We start from the raw sequence: 23,471 nt of genomic DNA on the forward strand, positions 1-23,471 counted from the left end.
TACAAGTTCAAATAATCAGTTTATTTTATAAAATTAACTTCCCTAATTTTATAATTAGGTCCATAAAATTTTGGTGTAGCTGATGGTTCTATATGTTCATTTAAGAATTAAAAATTTGCAATAAGAGATATTATTGCGACCTAACTTTCTATTGTCTGCAGAAGTCTTGAATTCGGTGTATTGAGTATTCCTCAATTTACTTTCCTTTATTCTGTTTTCATATAAGTACATTTAACATAAAATTTATTTTGAAAACTAATTAACTAATTCAATTATGTTTGCGGGTAATCATTAATTGAACAAACTTTCTTAGCAAGCACAAATTGTTGATTAATTTTTTTCTTTATTCAGTTTCTTCCCCTGGCCCCAGCTCAAAAGCCGCCTGGCCACATAAATTTACAATTAAAATTTAACATTATATTAATTATCCCCATTAAAGGTTTAATTTGAAAAATATAAAATTAAAACATATAAAATAATAATCAGTAATACATCGAAAAGTATAACATAAGGTAATGAAATATATATGAACTCAATAAAAATTTTCTGTTATTATAGAAAGTATTTTTATAATATTTATTTTATAAGCATAAGTATTCAATTATTAAAAATAATTCGTTCGATTATTTTCTTGAAGTGAAAGTACAAAGGTTGCCCATTTCTCTCAATTCACTTGGTAATTCATTAAAATGCTTTAGGCAGTTATATAAGCTATTTTGTTTCTGTTTCTCTGTCCTAAAAAACTTTTAGGGAGAAGTCTATCTGTCAGCCTGTTGGTATGTATATGCATCTCAAGTTGGCCTGAACCGATTTTGATGAAATTTCATATGTACGTTTATTTTGGCTATGGCACGGATTTATTTTTGGGTTATATCAGACGTCTGGAACTGGACCTGTTTGCGGCCCAATTTTACTTTTTTGTGTATATAAAGAGAAATAATCAACCAATTTCCTTGAAATTTAATATAGATATGAATCTATAGATTTTTTGTAAAGATCAGGGCTCGGATTCAATAATATTATACAACAATATTCCTTTTTTTCGATTTTTTCGATTTCGATATTCTCCGGGCCATTAATTTTTGCAAATGTGAGGAAAACTCGGTGGTTAAGTTGAATATTTCCATAACAGAAGAGAGACATCTTTTTGAACGACTGTTGTACATTTTTGTAAGTCATTGAAGAAAAAAATTTTGTATAAAATAAGATTTGTAGTACTCTATTTTTGCTCGCTCGCCAGCTGTGCTGAAATTGGAGAAAGCTTCAATGTTATGTCACCTAGAAAACTAACTTCCCAAATTGTTATTTGATTCCCAAATCTGAATACATTATAGTCAATGAACATATTCATTGGAAACCTCTTATTCTGGGAGTTTCAAATCATATTTAATAATGCACTTGTCTTACACACGCACGGAGTTATATTTAAAATTTCAAAAAAAAAATAAATCATTCGAAATTGTCTTTAAGCTAAGTGTATACAATGGTATATAGCAGTGCATTTTGATACGAGACACCTTGTATATGGAAGAAAAACCTTAATAAATAATATTGATTAAATGTCCTAGTTAATGTATCATTATTTGTAATAACATAAATTTTAATATAATTTTATATCTATTATCTTAAAATTTAATTAATCCTTTATTATAATTAGGTAACAACAACAAATCAGGGCATTGTGTACCAATGTAACCAAAACAAAAAAAAACACACTAAGAGAAGAACAGCCACCCCTTCTATTACATTTTTTTTGATATCATAAACACGAAAGTGTGTTAATTTATATGTAAATATGCAATACCAAAAATGAAACCCTTAATATTTTTTATATACATATGTATACCGTAAGTATATATTTTAATAATTTAAAAATAAACAACTCCGGTTTATAAAATATAAAAAGAAAGGAAAATAAAAATATAAAATACTGAGTAATAAACAACATAATGTTCATATTTAAACATGATTTTTAAATTTAGGGAAACATTTTTAAGTAAAACCCTCTTTTTATATATAAAAAAAAAAATATTAATATATTGTTTGGTTTTTAATTTCTGTATCGTTTAACGTAATTCTAGACCTCAACAATTTTCATAGTTTTTTATTTCCAATAATATGACGTGCATATTCAGGCAGTAATGGGGATTCAGCAGCTGACTTGCCACATTTGTGCATATTCACGTTCCGAAAGTGACACGTTTTCACGAGCTGTTATGGAGTTCTCAAACCTTTTACAATGTCATATATTAAAGTTAAGTTCGCTGTAGAATCAAAATTAGTGTCGAATTTATTGTTTTTGAATGGGTTAAAATAATTTTGCATATATTTTGTAGCCAAATTCAAAATCTTTTCCGGTGAATTGGGAAATTTTTATAGCACATTACAAATAAATGTTTTCTCATTTGGTAATGTTTTTATTTGAATACCAATAAACTTGTGTCCATCAAAATCTTCATTCTTTATTCAGTTATTGCCAATAGCTATATATATAAGTATATATACATATACTTTTACTACATCATTCATATATCAAAACTGAATTATCGACGAAATTGCTATATATATCAAATTCCTTTTAGTTTTACTTTATCTATGTAATTGAAATGACTTTAGCGCGTTTAACTATAAGATGTATTGAAATACGTGAAAGAAAAATTATTTCTACTTTGAATAAAAATAGTACGAGTTATCAAATATTTTATTTCCAGAGCAGAATATGATCTTCGAAATGGTTTATAATCAATTTAGATATACGTTTTTTTAATTATTTTAATATCCGCATTGTCTTTATATGTATGCAAAAATTATATATAATACGAGTATTATATATAATTTGGATAAATATTATGAAATGATTCATATTTCAAATAAAGACACATATTATAATATTCGATATACAAGAGTAACAATTGTATTTCATTAATTAAATATGGCACGTGCCTTAACTATGTTACTAAAAATGGACCATACTTACAATGCACATTACGTGTGCATAACCCACCCCTCGTATGCATATGTAAAAAGTCAAAATTTTGTACTAGTCTATCAATTCAAAGTAATATTAATATATTATGATATATATTATATATTATAATGTTAATATAAAGTGATACGAATTTTCAAATTGTTTAAAATGTATGCAACAGTGGCGAGATTACCTAAGTTATCTTAATTTATTTCTTTAGTTAATTATTGTACGAAAAAGGTCAAATTCAAATAAACGGCTTCTCTTTATTGGGTAGTTTAGTAAATCTGTTTGCTTTTTACGTTTTATAACTGACAGTTGTCTACCCTATCGTATATTTTAAAGATTGCACCTGAAAATATAAATACAATGTGCATGTTGCGTAATAAATTCGAAACAAACTATAAGTGGTTATATATTATAATAATATACTTATTTTCCTTTATGGTTAATACGCTTGTGTACCCCTGCAACATTAATTTTGTGCATTTACTTTAACACATGCACAATGTGAATAAAATGAGCAATCAATTCGCATTAACAAAGTTTAATAAAACACATAAATTTTAATATGACGAAAGTAATGAAATTTGTCTATTAAATAAATTAAAATTGTTAATAAAAGCAGATTTAGACTTTACATAAAGGATTTTGTCCTATATGCAGTCCCAGTAAATTATTGTAATAATAGGTAAATAAAAAAGAAATCAAATGACATATAACTTCAACATTGTGTTGACGCGTATAGAACTTCGCATTGAGGAATAGAAATACTGCCACACTAAAATCCCACATTTTCACAATATCATTATTTCTTTAAATAGAACGAATTAGTTTTTTTTCTGAGAGTTAGAATATTCTAATTCTAAAAAATAATCCAACGAGTTAATTTATTGTTAATTTGTTCTCTACGATAGCTAAATTTTTGATGGTAAAATGTTTGATGCCAAATTTTTTATTTAATTTAATTATATGTTTTTTTACAATTTTTTTATTTAACAGGCTTTAAGGTGATAGTTTTTTAATTATAATTTTAATGTAAACGACTGTTTTATTTACTTAATAAATTTCCCAATAAAATCCTACCTTTTCTTTGTATACTACTAATACTACAATTTGAGGAATTTTTAGACAAAGCGCTCAAATATCACTTAATATAAAATTTTAAAATTTTCATAGTACTTCGTTAATGATGATAAAAAATTACAATATTGAGAGTAACAATCTTCAAAAATATTACCACAAAAATTATTTGTTGAAAAGTCATTAAAAATAAATTTATGATTAATTTATGGCAACCCTTCTGCAAACAAGTCCCTTTTTAATTTGAAAACAAATTCGTAATTAAATTTATAATAACTAAGAAAATGTATTTATTTGACAAAGCACAACAGAACCGTTAAGGAAAAAAGGATAACGACATATCCAACACTACTTCTCAACAAATTGCCGTATACTGCCTTTGTTTTGAAATAATCTTCACTAAAATAACAGTTTATTGAAGTTTATGAAATTGAAATTATATAATCATTACAACATTGGTACAATTATTAAAAATTAGATTTGTAGTGAAATTGTTATTTGTTTTCTACAGTTAACATTACTTTGTAAATAGGTTTCCGTAAGATGTACGTAATTGTTATAAAAAAAAGTAAAACTAGTTAAACTATTCCAGAAGACTATGACAATAAGTTTTAAACACTTCTTTACAATTTTAAGGAGACTAATAAGTTTAATTAACATACAGAAAAATTTGATTTTGGCTCTAAGGGGAATTTCATTTTGTGCTGTCCGAATTATACGAAAAGTTCCTCAGTGACTTCTGGTAACAACCAGAACTCAAATATTAAATTTCAAGAAATTTTGTCAATTCGTTTCGTAGATGGGGTAGAAAGTGTAAAATCGGCCCCCAGATCAGTTTCCGAGCCCTGATCTTTTCAAAATATTTATAGATTCATTGCTTTAATACCTCGAATTTAAATATTAAATTTCAATGATATCGGTTGATTATTTTAAACGTCCAGTTGCTGACGCCTGATTTCTTCCAAAAGTTAGGAGGTTTCGCGGGGGGTCGAGCGAAGGTAATATATGAAATTTTAAGTAAAACTGTTCAATATTTTCTTCGTAATGGGCAAAAATGTAAAACAGGCCCGCTAAAAAATGCAGTTCTCGAGGCCTGATATATCCCAAAAGTTGACCAATCCGTGCCACAGTCGAAATAAACTTACATATAAAATTTCATCAAAATCGGTTCAGCCGAACGTGAGATACACGCGTGCCCTTACAGACCGATAGGTTGCTAAAAATAGTTTATTTACACTTCCTTACCACGGAGAAGTGCGTTCTCACCAAAAACGCGATATGTAAAATTTTTTGCCATCACATAACCTACCTATTGTACACACAATGCCGTCGGTAAAAAAAAATAAGAAGAAACATTAACGGAATGGTCGAATGTTCTTTCTAAGAAGGAGAAAATTTCGGTAGTTTCAATGAAATAAGTTGGGGAAAAAAAACTTTTTATAAATTAAGCTTTTGGGAAAAATTTTGAAAATTTCGGAAAAAACGAGTTCGAAATAAAAGTTAATTTAAGATTATTCAGGATTTGTAGTTATGGTTCATTTATTTTATTTTTAATTTGAATTTCATTGCGGTTTGATGGAAGGTGTCGTTCACAAAGGCTGTTTCATGCTTGGTGCTTTTTCGAATGAAACCTCTTCCAGCACTGTGCTTATACAATATGCCTTTTTTTTTGTTGAAAAAATTATAACTTTTAACCCTTATAAATTATGTCATGCTAAATTTCTTTTGTTGTTTTTACAGCAACCAGGTTCCAAATAAACAATCCATACTAATGATTTTTACGAACAAAATCAATCAACAATAATTATTCCTAGTGGAATGAATCTTTTTATCCTCTCTTTTGTATTTTACTTGGTTTTTTTTTTCAGCCTTTCTCATTTTATAATTTAGAAATTATCCTTTTAAAAATAAGAAAACAAAATATTATAAAAGTAAATTTTATCATTTTATACCCTTTCAACACTATTAAAACATTTCTTCAGCCTATTTCGAAGATTTCTCTCTTAGGATTTATTTCGTAAACCTATAAACATAAAATAAAAAATAAATACAAAATAATAAAAAAAAATCTGATGTGGCCAACACATAATCGACCGCTATAAATAATATATTGTCTAAATTAGTAAAAGTATTCCAGAAAATTATGAAAATAATTTAAAGTTTTAAACACTTCTTTACAATTTTAAGGACTTTTCCAAACCATTACAAAAATTAGGTTGATTATTTTTCGTTATACATGCAAAAATGTATATTTAACCCGTAGTAAATGTCCAGTTACTGACATTTGAATTCTTGCAAATGCTATAGCAAGTTTTGCGTACGGTCGAATGAAACTTATATACGAAATTTCAGGTAAATCTGTTGAATATTTTTTTCAAAATGATCAAGAATGTAAAACAGGCCTGTTAAAAAGTCCAGTTCCTGAGGTCTGATACATCCCAAAAGTTGATCAATATGTGCGATAGTCGAAATAAACTTACATATAAAATTTCATCAAAATCGGTTCAGCCTAACTTGAGATACACGCGTGCACACATAGGCCGACAGACCGACAGGTTGCTAAAAATAGTCTATTTACACTACCTTTCGGCGGAGAAGTGCGTTCCCACTGAAAACTCGATAAGCAAAATTTGTTGCCATGACATCGCCTACCTTATTGTATACCCAATGCGGTCGGTAATTATGAATACATGTCTGTGAGTATATTCACATATGTATGTGTCTGTGGTAAGTAGCAATATTAAAGAAAAGAAATGAAAATAAGTCCTAAAAACACAAACTAAAACAAAAGACAGTAATTCTTAAAGAATATTTTTAAGACCTAATTTTGCCGTAAGCATAATAATCACATACATGACAGATTCTTACCTAGTTAAAGAAAAAATTTTGAATGGAATATGTATCAAAGGGATTTGGTATTGCTTATAAGTATGTACCTTTATATATATAAGTGCATAATCTAATACGTATACAACAAAGTGACGTGCTTTTCTTAACGCAAGTAGGTATATTGAAATATTTTAAGTTTTTATTTTTTACAAACATACATATACATATAGATATGTGTAGCTTCAATTTCAATTCATTCGTTTAATATCATATTTGTGTGTATATAAATAACGTAAAATCTCATCACATCGCTCATCAGACCTTGAAGGCACACACTGAATTGGAAAGAAAAACAATTTTTGTTTCAAGCTTTATATTTGCTTAAGTTTTTTTCTTGTTCACTCATCCCTTTTTTATTAAATGGTTTATTCGTTTATGGATTATAAACACGGAAAAAAAAGAATCCAAAAGTAATACATTTTATATTGCAGATTTATTTTCTTGTTTTTATGATTAAAATATGCAGTGAGAAAATATAACAATGTGGGGACAGGGGAGTGGTAAATAGTATTTTTTATGGGGAACGTTATACTTCATTTGCCTAACTTAAATTTTTATGCCCCCTCACTGAATTTATAGCAAAGAGAATATAAAATGAAAAGTGAAATTTTCCTTATGAAGTTTAAAATAATTTGAACTTTAAATGAATTGAGTTACGAATTTGTTATTTTTGACCCCTTAAACCAGAAGAGGACTATAAATATATTTTAGCAAAACTGTCCAAAAGCAGCGAAACTCAACACTTTTTCCAAAACCAATTAATTTTCAACATTTAAAAATAGCAATAACTAATTTGATGGGAATTTTGCAAAAAGAAGTTTCTCAGTTTTCATAACGGAAATAATATTTTCCAATTATTTTGTTTAGATTTTAAAATTCTCAATTCATAATTTCAAATCATTATTTTGCTGTTGTCAAACTCAAAAATTTTAAAAAATTTGTGATGAAAAGTTGTAATATAAAATTTGGAAAAAGAAAAAATAAGATATGTGTGATCAATAAACCGATACATACTCTTCTGAATTAAAACCGTTAATACTCTTTTACGATAATTAAAATTATAAGCAGCTACATACATGTGATGTCGTCAAACTTTTTGCACAGTTTAGGCATTTTAGCTTAATTGGTCAATGTAACACACTTGATATTGTGAAATAGAATGCTAATAATTTGCGTTCTAAGTTATTTTGTTTAAAAATATTCTGATTAAAATATATCCAAACGGAAAAATTACACATTATTTGTGCTTATATTCTTAAATGTGAATAAAAAAGTGTAATAAACTAAAATATAATAATAACAAGTAAAAACGTTTCAATCGGTATAAACCGATTGAATTATACCCTGCACCTTTCGTTATTGTATAGCAATTACTCGAACCTGTGAAATCATTCTATAGAAACTTCACGGACATGTCTGACCTATAATTGGACATCCGACTGCCAAGTTTCATGAATCTGACTTTATTATTTTTCCAAATATTTAAAGTAAGCTTTTAGACTTGTATGGGGGCTACTCGAACCTGTCAAGCAATTGCATCAAAACTTCACAAATATATCTGATCTATAATCGGACACACAACTGCCAAGTTTCATGAATCTGACTTTATTATTTTTCCAAATATTAAGAATAAGCTTCTAGACTTGTATGGGAGCTACTCGAACCTGTCAAGCAATCCCACCAAAACTTTAGAAATATGTTTGACCTATAATTGGACACACGACTGCCAAGTTTCATGAATTTGACTTTATTATTTTTCCAAATATTTAAAATAAGCTTTTAGACTTGTATGGGAGCTACTCGAACCTGTCAAGCAATTCCACCAAAACTTCAGAAATATATTTGACCCGTAATTGGACACATGACTGCCAAGTTTCATGAATTTGACTTTATTATTTTTTCAAATATTTAAAATTAGCTTCTGGAGTTGTATGGCAGATACCCGAACCTGTCAAGCAATTCCTCTAAAACTTCAGAAATATATTTGACCTATAATTGGACACATGACTGCCAAGTTTCATGAATCTGACTTTATTATTTTGCCGAATATAAAAAATTTGGCGTTGGAGTTGTATGGCAGCCACCCGAACCGGTGCAGCTATCCCATTATAATTTTTAAAGCATGTGTAGAATATAACTGGACACACATATACAAAATTTTATATTTATAGTTTTATTAGTTTTTGAAATATTTAAAATAAACTTTTGGAGTTGTATGGCAGCTACCCGAACCTGTTGTCCGACTTAGTCCAATAACAATAGGGTGCGTCCTTGGCACAAAAGAAAAAACTTATGAAAGTTTGGTGTCGATTGCATTATTCGTTTTTGAGTTATCGTGCGATCGGACGGACGGACGGACGGACATGTCTAAATCGACGCAGAATTTTACGCTGAGCAAGAATATATATATATGTCCATACCGCAGATGACTCCTTCAAGTAGTTACAAACTCCATACCAAAGTTAACATACCCTTCACGAAGTGCAGGGTATAAAAAACGGAACAATGTACTAACCTCAAGACGTAGTGTAAATAGCTGTGCAGATAAATAGAAAGAGTATAGCAGAGATAGATAGAAAAAAACTCTTTTATTAGTTTTAGTATATTATAATAGTATATTACTATTCTTTGGGAAAGGATAACGCAAAAAGTGAATATTTATATAGTACATCATACTTTTTTTTTTAGAATAAGGCATTTATAAAGCATCACCTTGAACAGAATGGAGGAAAATGAGCAGCCCTGTTCGACTCCTGTTCGCAGCTCTATTTTGTCGCTCAGGCGTCCCTGATAAAGCACTGCCGATTCCGCATCTTCATATTTTGCTCTTATTATACTTATATTTTTTGAGGATTTCCTCTATTTGTTAGGGAACACCATAGTCAACAAAGGCGATGTACAACGACGAGTTCCACTCAATTGATTGTTGAATGATTATCTTTAGTATCTTAATGATTATCTTTAGAGGTTTTTGAAAAATGGGTTAAAGACGTTTTCATCAGTAGAACTGCAAATGTATACCAAATTATTGTGAAAACAATCTGATGTGGTCTGTGCATAACCGACCGCAATGTATATTGTGTATCGAGATTTCAATTTATATCTAAGTATTCTTTGAGTATGATACTATTTGATCAACTTTAGGAAAAAGTCAGATCTTTGGAATTGGCCTTTTACGTCGGAGAGATTTTAGGTTTTTGACTAGTTTTAAGAAAATAATCAGCGTATATTCCCGAAATTTTATATAAATTCCGCTTGACAATACAACATATCTTTTTGAGAAAATCAGATGTCAGCAATTGAACTTATTAATTCCGGATTTAGATTTTTGCTTATTTGCAGAAAATAATTATCTAGATATAATTGCTATTATTAAATTATTAAAACAATGAATCGAGAATATTAGTGTTCGAAAACTTACACACTAATGGCCGACTTTATATATTTGGTTATATCTGAGAAACTGATTGACGAAACTTCTTCGAACTAGTTCGAAAATATTGAATTCTGACCGCTAATGAAATTTTCTCGGAAAATTTGCAGGGAAATCGGATCACGGAAAATGAACTTCAACAAAAACCTTATTCACATTTTTCTAGGTAAATTAACTATGTTTACTTCTATGTTTGATAGAATTTAAAATAAATATCTAAAGAAATTTTCATAATCTTATTCACTATCTTAACAATGCGGTAATCACAGTTGTTCACACCAGATTTCTCTAAGCACAATCTAATCTAATTGTATCCATCCTTAAAATAAGTGATACCAAAAACTAAAATCGTATTCCTGGAGAGAACTGTTTTCTAGGGTACTAGGGTACTCATTCAAATTCTAAGGTTAAATTTTATATTTTTATAGCCTGAGTTTTCATTAAATCACAAAAGGCAAAAATATAATTTTTAAAAGTAAAACCTTTCTTGATGCGCCGTATTATTTTGTTGCCATTATTAACAACGATGCTTATGAGATTTGATATGATAATATTCAACGCTTTGCAAGTATAAAACCTCCTGGCCACGTAAGTGGACTACTTGCTGGCTACGTAAGTGGAGTACCTACTGGTGACGCAAGTCGAATATATATACAAATTTCAATGCTGAAATCATCAATTATTTTATAAGCGTTTTGTATTTACTTAGTTTAGGATCTTAGAAAACCTTTTTTGCGCAAGTATTTTGGATTTCTCACATTACGCTTAGCTCATTGAAAATTAATTTCAATTTAACACACAACTAAACGTTTAAGATTCCCATCAAATGTTTTGTAAATGCATAAAAGTACATGGCATATAGATAAATACTTAGGTATGGGCATGTAATAATCATAATAATGTACATACCTAATAATAATGATTAAACAAATTAAATAGATAGAAATTTTTGAAAAAAGTATGTATATATACACGTGTATGTATTTGTTTCAGCACCCTAAAATTTTCATAAAAATGCGTTTCTTCGAAGGCTTTAAATAACTTAATAAAAATATTATGATGAACATGGATTAAAGTCACAACTAAGATCCTTAAACAAGTAAATACAAAAAAGATACACTAAAAATAATCGAAAATATTGTTTTGGGGAAAATATTGAAAAAATGAGTAAAAAAAAGCCATAAATTGTCTGATTTCCTAATGCCATAGTAACAGAGTAGAATAGATTTCCCATTTTTTCTCTTGGTTTTTTTTTGCATGTTTCTTTGTTGTTATAAAAGAAAATTGATACTTCTTATCTATTTATTATCCTGTCGTTGATAAATACAGAAAAAAAATGTAAAATAAAAAATTCTGCATGAAACTTAGTGTATATAGTGATAAAAAAATATCAGGTTTCTCTGCCAATGTAAGAACATAAATCTACTTAATAAAATGTATTTTTTTAATAAAAATTTATTTTTGTATTTTTTAGCATTCTTATATCTTAATGTGCTTTGAAAACTAATTTTTAATTAAAAAAAAATGTTGTTGAGGCAAATGACCGACTCGATTTTTTATGTCGATCTCCCCCCCCAAAATACGTTATATGTATATACTATCTATAAGAAGTTTGTTTTATTATCAATTTTGTATACATATTTAAATTTTATTTAAAATATTTTTTAATGATCTCATTTAAATCTTGAAGAGATTGATTTTTACGTTGAATGTAATGTACATTAGTTTGTTTTACATTATTTAAATTTGTTTCTTCAATATTTTGTTACTATGTTACGAATTTTAACGTAATACGGAATTTTAACAATTACTTAACAGTTAACATGTTATAAATTTGGGCTTGGTTAATAATAAGAAAAAAAAGGCTTACACACTTAATTTGATTTGGTCGTTGATTTTATTTCATTAAAAAATACAGAAAACGAAAAAAATAGAGCTGACCATGTAAACTCTGTGATACCCGTACGAATTTGTTATTCGAGTTATGAATATCCTATAGCTGACTATGGTACATAATTTGTCATATTTACATATTAAGTTATGTAAAATTTCGGTACTGTGTGCTTTTTGTGTACAAAATTTAAGTACTTTTCAATATTTTCTAACATATGGCTGAACTACTATTGAAGCTGTACGGCAGCTACCACAAGGTTAAGCAATATCAACTATTCTTATCGCACATAACAGCCCTAATAACACACTTATTTTTACGAGATTTCTATATTATATTTCCAACAATTTCTGAGACAATGCCAAATACCTTTTGAAGTTGTATGCCAACTAGCAGAATGAGGCAAGCGATTTCAACGACTTTTATCAAATACACTGACCCTAAGATATTCGTTTGTGTGAAATTTCAATACCATAGCTTTTACAGTTTCTGAGATATAGCAAATAAATTTTTGAGTTGCATGGCAGGTACCGGAACAAGTACCACGATCATATGTTAAATAGGGTTCTGGCATTTAAGTACTTTAATAAATAATGATTTATTATGAGTGAATTTAATAATAAAAATTTCTATAATTTGTGAAATTTGATGAACTTAGCTCAGGACAAAAATATTTACTTGAGTCTATATCTCAGAACATTATTTCTAGGCATTACAAAAGGTAAGGCAAATTTAGTATACCCTTCGAACATATGTTCGTACAGGTATAAGCCCTCAATTCTTTTCTTACTTATTAAAATTCATGTTATGGTAAAAATTAATAGCATTTTTCATATATCTTAATAGAATTTTTCATATACATATGTATCCAGTGCTGAAGCCGGTAATTCAGATATAACATTTCCGCGAAAATCGATTCTGCTGAACTTGAGATACAGGACTATGATTACCAGGTTGACATTTCTCAAAACAGTTTGTATTTATGCTTCCCTACAATGGAGAAGTGGAATACCAAAGAAAAATCGACATGCGAAGTTTGAGGCCATTACAATAAGTTCCCTTATTGTAAGTCATGTGATCTAAATAATCTAGTATTGGCGTGCTCTAAGGTAAGTCTAGTATTGTACGTGAGTTATTGTGTTACTCGGCTTCTCTTGAGTTGTTAAAATATACCTGAACGAAAAGATTCTTCCCCAAATGTAGCTTCTGCTTTGCCTTTTTTTTGTTACGACAGCTTATAAAGCTAAAATGCTGGATTAGCTTGTTTAAGGTAACTTAGACTTTTATAATTTCCTTAAAAAGAATTAAAATTTCTTAAAATCTGGAAGACTTATTCCTTAATTAATTTCATATTATTATTTCTATGAATGAACAAACTATAAAATATCATCTTAATTTTTCAACATTTGCTTTTATTTGTTCACCATCTTTGGCTTTCATATAGACGTCCAATTTTATTATACAGGTATGCCAATAACTTTTTATAACATTGTCTAGAATTTCAAGTTCATTTACAAAAAAAAATTTATTAATTTTTTTGAAAAAGTCTTTGAATTTTCATAAAATTTAATTTAAGGAACATGAAGCATCTTAATAAATAATCCCTTCAAACGAATAAATATTAAGTGTTTGTAGATGGAGCGTTAAAAGTAATATAAATGAGCGAAAAAAGAAAAACTTCATTAAAATCCCACTTTAAAATTTGTGACAGGCCCAAAAGAAATGTTTTTAATGTTTTCATACAGAATTAACTGATCAGCAGACAATTGTATGCAAAATTCAACTCGTTAATGTTATATGAAAACAACAAGCACCAAGATTAACAATAAATCTTAAATATATACATTTATATATTAAGAAAGGTTAGTTTAAATAAGTGTTAAGCGAAAGGAATTTTTTGGTTTTGAAGGAGAATAGATCGAACTAACGGTGTTTAATTTGTGATACCCGTAGGAAAGAATGATTTTAAGAGTTGTATGATACTCGTAATTGGTAAACTTCTTCCTTTTCTTCTTTTTTTGAAATTACTTTTTTAATTCAATAACTTTTGAACCTGTATGACAATCACACATAGAGTTTATACAGTATCATAGAATTTTACTAAAACTAAAAGTCATAAGACTACAAATTTATTTTTAAAAAATTCCTTGTTTCAATAGCACATTCTAAAATATAAGCACAATTTTTAGGTTGTATGGCTGCTATCAGTCATACAATTTTAACGGATCTTTATCAATTCCAATACTGTAGCTTCAAATTAACTTACAAAAGACAACCATGCAAATCATTGTTTTGATTACATTAATTGATTAAAAAAACAATTGGTTAAATTGGCACTACCAAAATTGGAGCTCAGTAGCCGTATTAGTTTCGAATTTCCAATTGGAACCAATTTGGAAAAGTGTCAACCCTACTTTTACAACTATAAATATATAATGCGTATAGTTTAATTCCTGTATGCCGCGCGTCAGTGCTGTAATATTGATTTCCACATATTGTATGCTGCGTCGATTTAAATTTAGCGGTCATATAGGATTCTGGCATTTATTATAATTTAGAACATCTATGTATATATATATATAGATATATACATAGAACTATGAGATATGTATATCAACGTATATACATACATATACGTTATATAATTACAATTTCAATACTGTTTGAACATACATACGTTCATATGGGTATGACATGTAACAATAAAGAAAAGTATTTTATGTAAGAAGAAGCAGTTTTGATCAAATCAAGTTAAGAGTAATTTTTGGAAAAATGTGAACACTAATCAAAATCGAATTTAAAAAGTTCCCATTTTTCATTTACGATATTTTTCTACCGACGTTTTTCTTACTTTAATGTCAGCATTTTAGATCCGTAAAAATAAATCTCAATATTACCATTTTACACACATGTACATATGTGATACATTATCACATATGTAATGTATATAAGTGATACATTATCTGTGATAATAAAATAAAATTTGAATATGTGTTTAAAATGTTATTAATTTTACTTACAATTTTTCAACTTCGGGTGGTATATTTCTTGGTACTTGTATTAAGTTTCTATGTGAACAATCAACAGTTAGTCCGTCACACTGACATTGTCTTGGACAATGTGTTTCGCTAATGCTGGCTACTTCAAATCCTTCATCATTAATATAAATTTCAACTTCAGCATCAGCAAATGGTAAACAGTTAACTACACAATATGAAAAATTTGTTATACATACTAATAATATAGTTATAATTACATTAAATATTAAATTTTTATGTATTTTAATTTTAATGTTTATGTTATTTAAATTAGATTTATTATTGGTATTACAACAATTTTTCTTGTTTATAATACTATTTTTATAATTAAAATTTTGATTATTACAATTATTTTTATTATTATAAGAACTGTAATTATTACTATTAATACCGTTATGATTATTTTTATTATTAGTATAATTCAAGTTATAATTTTGACTTGAATTTTTTGTTCTATTTGATGATGTCATTTTAATTTTATTGTTATTATAATAATTTAAATTTAATTTCGTTTTCAAATTATGATTAAACTTTTTGGTACTATAAACTAACGGTGACGAATTTTCCATTTTTTTTGTTTTTTTTTTGTCACTCGTTTTTCACTTTTTATAAATGTCTACATAACACTTTGTGCCGTTATAAATATAGTTTATAATATCAAAGCATAATGTATGCTTGTTTTTGAGTTTGACTTTATTTTTTCTTACTCTATTTTGATAACCTTGTCATTACTAATATATTCAACACAGCGTTTTATGAAAATCAAATTAAATTACTTATAGCTATTCGATATTATTAATGCGAATTTTATAATGAGTTCTGTGTTATTTAAATAATTATAAATTTGGAAATTAATTTCTGAATTTCTATACTTTGCAATTTATGGTGAAATTTTTTATGATATCTTTTAAAAATTTTGAAAATAATTTCCATTTATTGAGCTGGGGTTATAAGATTTCCATATTTTCAAGTTGTTTATAATTAAAAAATATACTTTATATCCCAAAGAATTAATTATAACACCTTGCAAAAATTAAATCAGTTTAACAGTCCTACTCCTACACATGCAAGCGCAAATGTATTTATAATTTCTTTTCCTTCGCAGTAAAAAAATCAAAGTTAATTGATATTGAAAAACTGAGGAAATGCTGTCATATTTTAAGATTATGCTGCTTCACAAATTCACAATTAAAACATAAAATTATAATTATTTTTTGATTTACCACGAGGTATGATTTATTTTATAACTTATTTTTATGGTCCTGATGACGCTAATAGACATTATACGATTTGATAATTTATTGCAGATAAATATTTAAATTTCTTTTCGAAACTCCTTTCAATTGAATTAAATTAATTGAAGTAACTCTTGTGCGCTATCTTTTCTTCTTAAGTAAGTTTTGCAGTTTATTATAATTTAAAAATTGGCTGCAAAATTTTGTTCGAAATTTAATATATTGCACTTGACCAGTTTTGTCTTTATTCGTCCTTTTTCTTATTGTTTTTTTAGTTAAATATTTTTTACCTTTTCATATTTGAATTATTTTATGTTAAATTGTTTATTTATTATATCAATTTTAAAATTGGTATTATTCACTTCGGTTTACAGGCTTCCATTTGCAACTAAAGAACTGAATCTGGAAATAAAATTTGGAGAAATAATTAATTACAACAGAATTGTGAATTTGAAATAATAAAAATGACTTGTAAATCAAAAATCATAATATCTGTTTTGAAATTATTTTGAAAGTTGAAAATAATAATGAGAAATTAAAAATAATTCAATTTCTATTTGCTCTACTTCAATTTCAATATAATAATTCAATTTCTATTACAATTATAATAATACGAGTGATTAAAATAAAAAATAGTAATAATAATAAAAGCTTTTATTCAGTATAAAATAAATTGCAAGTATAAAATTTATTGTTTTTCTATGAAATTTTTTTAGTTCCTATTTGTGTTTCATTTTCAAAACCAAGAGTTTGCACGTACGATCGACGGACATAATATGAGTTCAAATTGTTTAAGACTTTCTAAAAATCAATTTTGTTTTGTTCATGGTGACTCTCCATTCATTTATTACCTAATGCAAATTTAAAGATTTTTGTCTGTTTTGATAATGAATACTTAGGAAGGTTGTAACAAATCACTAAAACCCGCTTCCATCGACTAACCGTAATACTACATGATAGTTATAGCAAACAATTTCTGATTAATAATAATTAAGTAAAAAATTATATATATCTCAAATTAATTTGAATTATTTGCTCTATCAAATAGCATGTGTGACAAAAATTATTCTAAAAATCACATCTATTTTTGCAAGCATTTTATACTTTTAAATTTTCCTCACATATTTCATTTCGGATAAAATTTATGGATTATAAAAATTTCTAAAAAGACTTCCACTACTTTATTATAGTAAACTTAAGTAATAAATTTTATTAGAAAATTAAAAATAAACTAAAACTGAAAGTTAAAAATATCTACATGAAATTTCATATAAGAAAGATCCCATATGACAAATTTTCTCTTTGATTAGAGGTCTCTGTATATTATATGTAAGTATGTACATAGCACCAACTATACACTTTTTTACCACATAGGAAAAATATAAAAAGAATTTGCAACGCTGTTTATGATATTTTTATATATAGGATTGTGCGACGAAGAAAAGAATTCAATAAAACAAAACAATTTCTTATGAAATTTAATAATGACATAAATTTTGTGTAACATTTTTATGATCGCTATAAAGAACAAAAAAATTTTTAGAACAGAAAGTTAAATAAACTTAAAGATTAATATAAGATTTTTGTAGGAAAAAAATAAATGTGTCCAAAATTTAATGAAAATCTCAAATGTCGAGTTGTATCCTAATATCCTAAAAGTAATTTAATAGAATTTTGTCTTTGGTAGTTAAGAATTTCAAGGTTCTTTAAGGTCGGATATTTCAATTTGTCTTAAGATTATCCCTAGTATCTTATCATTCAATACTCATTTGTATAGCTCGCAAAATAAAAAATTTTAGACGAAAAATAATAGAAAAAGTTCATTTTACAGAATTCATCTTGATCTGCTTAAGCAATTAATTATTTAATTTATCAAACAAATGTACGGAAGTCGGCCGAACTTCCAGTTTTTAAATAATTGCCACAATATAGTACAAATATTTTATCTGCTTTAACTCTTATAAATTCGCGTTGTTATACATTATTATTAGACATACATCATTTAGTAATGCATAAGTATACATTTAATGTCCTTCACGTTATTTTAGAATTGGCACATGAAAAAATATCGAAATTTTATATTATTGTATGCAACGTTGAATTTAATCTAACAGTCTTGTAAATTAATTGTGATGCAAGAACCTTTCTGTTATTCCCTTTTGAAATTAAAAACTTTATTCTCAATTTTAAAAGGCAATAGCAAGAGTTTTTTTTATTTCGTAATACCAAATTAACAAATTCGTGAAGCATTTGCTTTCAAAAATAAATGCTTTATAATCACTCAAGATTGTATATTAAAAAACCTTGAAAAACTCGATAAATTTTGATGTTTATGTTAATAAAGCAAGCTGAGAAAAATTTGTTTATTTCAAAAGTTTCCTTTTTTTTGTGTGTCTGATCGTTTGCGAAACTGACACATCCTTCAATGTAGCATATTGAAATTTTATGAACAAATTGTACTTATTTATTTACGAATTGGACTTTAAATGTCATAAAAATTTTTTCTAACCATTACAAAAGTTCTTCAAAATATTAAAAATGCACTTGTTTTACAGCTCACAATAAGGTATAGCAGACCCCTTAGTTAAACCATAAGGTTTAATACGAATATATTTTTTACTGTTTAATGGTATTAATAATTTTTAGAAGCAAATATGGTTTTTAAAGCTTGTTGAAGCTTTCTGTAAAATATTTGTCTATGTATATGGGAGCTTCTTTATTTTTGAGTCGACGAAAAAGTTTATTTACAAATATTTACTTGTTCCAATTTTGTTTTAAAATACATCGAAAATGTACATATGTATATATTTATATTGTTCATAAATTAATTCTCAAAAATTCAATTAGTTTATATCAAAGTGTGCGTACAATTAATGAAATTAGTTATTATTTTTTCTTTCTAGCCACTACGTTAAAAAAATAGGGAAAGAATTTCAATTCAAAGCTTTGCTAAATTAATACAATGACTTAATATACATTAAATAACTTTCATACATACCTATGTACATAAAACGATAAAAAAATTAAAATAACAAGGAAAATTTGTCGTCTTCTGAAAGAAAAAGTTCAGAACGAAAGACATAATTTGAAAGATTTAAGATGTGCGTTTCACTTACATATTATATGAATATAACCAATATGAACCATTGAACATAAAATGAAGAAATATATAAGCGCAGATTGTTTCAATCTGTGTTAGCTTGAAACGAGACGGTAAAGTATATATTACACTTTCATTTCAAAAGTGTCTAACATTACATACATATCTTTATTTTAATGCCTTCTTAGAAAATTTCAAGAAGTGAATAACAATGAATAAATATATCTACATAATTTTGTACGAAAAATTTTTGGAGTAATTGGTTAATTATTATGTTTTTCAAGAGTTTTTTTTTAAAACTACTGAAAAAATTTATTTTTTTTCTTGCATCAAAAAAAGCTCTTAAAAATGTAGTTATATTCTAGTAGAAAACCCTAGATATGTACATACATATATACAAATATCGATATTGGGTTGTTAATATATACATATATTAAATATGTTTATATATGTAGATAAACTTACAAATTATTATGATGGGAGTAGATAAATAAATTAAATAATCTAAACATTTGTTTATCTCCCTAGCTTTCGTATTTTTCCTATTCTTTTCTCTTAATTTTTCTTTACCATTTTATTTATCCCTTTCCCATTTTCGTGATATAAGAACGGAATTAAATCACATGCTAAGTATTCAATATAAACAGAGTGTTCCCTATCTAAGCGCTCTGCTATATACCATTGCATAGGCCGTTTAGTAGACAAAATTTTGTTATGTAGAGACGATATTCACAGATTAATAGATTCGAAGTTGCAGGCGCTTTAAGTGAATCTCGATCGATTTTTTAACTTTTTTAAAATTTTAAGTATAACTCCATGCCTGGGCAAGACATTAATAAATGTGATTTAGAAACCTCAGAATAATCTACACTGACAAATATATTTAGATTTCGGAATCACTTCGTTAATTTTCTAGGTGACGTAATATTCGAGCTTTATCCAATTTTAGTACAGTTGATAATCTTGTCAACTAAGCTTTAATTTGGTCTACGAGTCACCCTACCTACAAGAAAAATATCCATATACTTTTACACATATTCGAACTCGCTTTATAGAAACTCTTCTAAAATCACATAGTTCTCGACGTCAAAATGTCTAATTTCATTCAATTTCGCTCGCTTAAAACCACAAAATAAAAATTTGACAAAAGAAATACAAAAAAAAATTCAGAGGAACAATTCTTACTTTTTTAAGCAAAAAGTATAAATCTTTTCCTGAGCATGTTTCAGTATGTTATTAAGCGTGTTCGACTGTACTTTCATTCATATACCTTAAACTTTCAAAAATTGCATACATTTATAAGATAAGCAATGTATGCAATCTCTGAAATAAAACAAAAAAGAATTAAAACAAGTAAAAACGTTTCAGTCGGTATAAACCGATTGAATTATACCCTGCACCTTTCGTTATTGTGTAGCAATTACTCGAACCTGTGAAATCATTCTATAGAAACTTCACGGACATATCTGACATATAATTGGACATCCGACTGCCAAGTTTCATGAATCTGACTTTATAATTTTTCCAAATATTTAAAATTAGCTTTTGAAGTTGTATGGCAAGTACTTGAACCTGTCAAACAATTCCATCAAAACTTCACAAATATCTGATCTATAATCGGACACACAACTGCCAAGTTTCATGAATCTGACTTTATTATTTTGTCGGATATAAAAAATTTGCTGTTGGAGTTGTATGGCAGCCTCCCGAACAGGTGCAGCTATCCCATTAAATTTTTTAGAGCATGTGTAGAATATAATTGGACACATGTATACAAAATTTTATATTTATAGCTTTATTAGTTTTTGAAATATTTAAAATAAACTCTTTAAGTTGTATGGCAGCTACCCGAACCCGTTGTCCGAATTAGTCCAATAACAATAGGGCTCGTCCTTGGCACAAAAGAAAAAACTTGTGAAAGTTTGGTGTCGATTGCATTATTCGTTTTTGAGTTATCGTGCGATCGGACGGACGGACGGATGGACATGTGTAAATGGACGCAGAATTTTACGCTGAGCAAGAATATATATATATTTCCATACCGCAGATGACTCCTTCAAGTAGTTACAATCTCCATACTAAAGTTAATATACCCTTCACGAAGTGCAGGGTATAAAAATTGTTATATTTTTAATTACATGGCATTTACCGTTAGCTTTCTGCATTTATAGATATTTGGTAAAGCTTAGAGTTCCGCGGAAATATAAAATTTGTAAAATTCAAATTTTACAAATTTCAAGAAGTGATAACTCGAGAGGGTGTTGGGAGGTGGAAAAGTTGCTAAAATTTACGACATCTACAATCTATGGTCTAGAAGAAAAACGATACCGAAAATTTGAACAAAAAACGGATTTTAGATAACGATAAAGTTTAACAACCATTTCGTTTTTTTTTGGTTAAAGCATGGTATAACGCTATAGAAAAAGTCAACCACTACTTTTCTGCTTTTGCAGAATTTAAAAAATGTTTCTGGTTTTGCTACAATAATTGCTTAAAAAATTTTTAAGTCTCTCAGGAGCTATATCTTTTAGATATATAATGGTGTAGAAGTTTTGTAAACATGTCCACAGACGAACGGATGGACTGATGGAAGGTCGGACGAACGAGAAGAGTGAAACTAATAAGCACTTTTTTCAAATTTTTTTGAAAAGCGGTTAAGACGCTAAGTGATTGACTATTTCGAATCTACATCTTCTTTAAATATATGTAAAAAAAAGGTCGGTGAACGTCACTGAATGCAGGGATGTTAAATATTTATAATATTTATATACAACTTAATTAGAAAATAAATTATGATAAATTGTAGAAAATAAAAATAGATTTTGCTATTGATTTTAATTTTATATTTAAGGTTTATGAACGCAATTTCTTATTAGATCTTTGCATCTTGAGAGTGTATTTTATAATAAATTTAACATGCTTGTGCCAAAATAAATAAAATCGGAAAAAAGTACATGCAGATTGAATAACTTATATGTATGTGTATGTGTGTTTATAAAAATACTAAATGTAAACAAATACAAATGCTCACCTTTCTTATGGTTGTTAATTTTTCATACATTAATAAATCTGGGAAAGTTATTCAAAAACCTTTATACCACATACTCGTATTTTGCCTTTGTCTTATACACTAAGTAGTACCTATACGAAGAAGAATTCAAGTAATCATGAAAATGTAGTTGAACTGACTGGTGACACTAAAAAATTGGGAAGTAAATGACACACGTATAAATAATTGTAGATAAATATCTTATGTGTGTTTGTGCAATATTGATATAAATAACGCATAATATTAACAAAATTAAATTAAAAAATTTCAATCATTTGAATTAAAACGAATTACAGAAAAATACATACATAAAATGATTAATTTTTATTTGGATTTTTATTGCCATGATTTATAATTAAGTGGATATTTTTAGACTATCTTAAATGACAGAACACATAATTCAAAGAAACCGTCACAATTTTGATGGTAATTCTTGTTAGGTTTTACGAGATTTAAATAACAACACACAAAGTCCTACATGAAAAGTATATGAAAAAAAGATAATAAATAAAAAATAATCAAAATGTGTAAATTTAATCTTTTATAAATTTGAGGAAAATAGCATAATTTTTCTATTTTATAAAAAAAACTTTGAAACGTAATTTATTTACTGAAATGAAATGAATTTTGAAGCATATTACATAGTTTTGGTGAGTTTTTAAACCTATTAATGTAAGTGTAAGCGATGTTTTGACTACTTATTAAATTTTGTTTAAAATCAAATATGTGGTTGGCACAGGACGGAAGTGCATTTAAAATGTTCTACTTTAACCGTAAGAGTGTTA

The 23,471-nt window shown here is 27.3% G+C and overlaps 1 protein-coding gene across 3 annotated transcripts in view; it reads right to left on the minus strand.

The window, feature by feature from the left end:
* The window catches only part of LOC129606173 (protein slit-like), a 178,638-nt gene that overhangs the window by 23,006 nt on the left and 132,161 nt on the right, over positions 1-23,471 (minus strand). For 2 of the 3 annotated variants that reach the window (XM_055516311.1, XM_055516308.1), the window contains exon 3: positions 15,285-16,939. In XM_055516311.1, coding sequence (XP_055372286.1) covers positions 15,285-15,871 — 587 coding nt within the window. In that variant the 5' untranslated portion in view covers positions 15,872-16,939. Of the gene's footprint in view, positions 1-15,284; positions 16,940-22,668; positions 22,835-23,471 lie in introns of all 3 variants that reach the window. The other variant, XM_055516310.1, reaches the window with a different exon arrangement.

The sequence above is a fragment of the Condylostylus longicornis genome, unplaced genomic scaffold, assembly GCF_029603195.1.
Source record: "Condylostylus longicornis isolate FDR11 unplaced genomic scaffold, ASM2960319v2 ptg000018l, whole genome shotgun sequence".
NCBI classification, from domain to species: Eukaryota; Metazoa; Arthropoda; class Insecta; order Diptera; family Dolichopodidae; genus Condylostylus; species Condylostylus longicornis.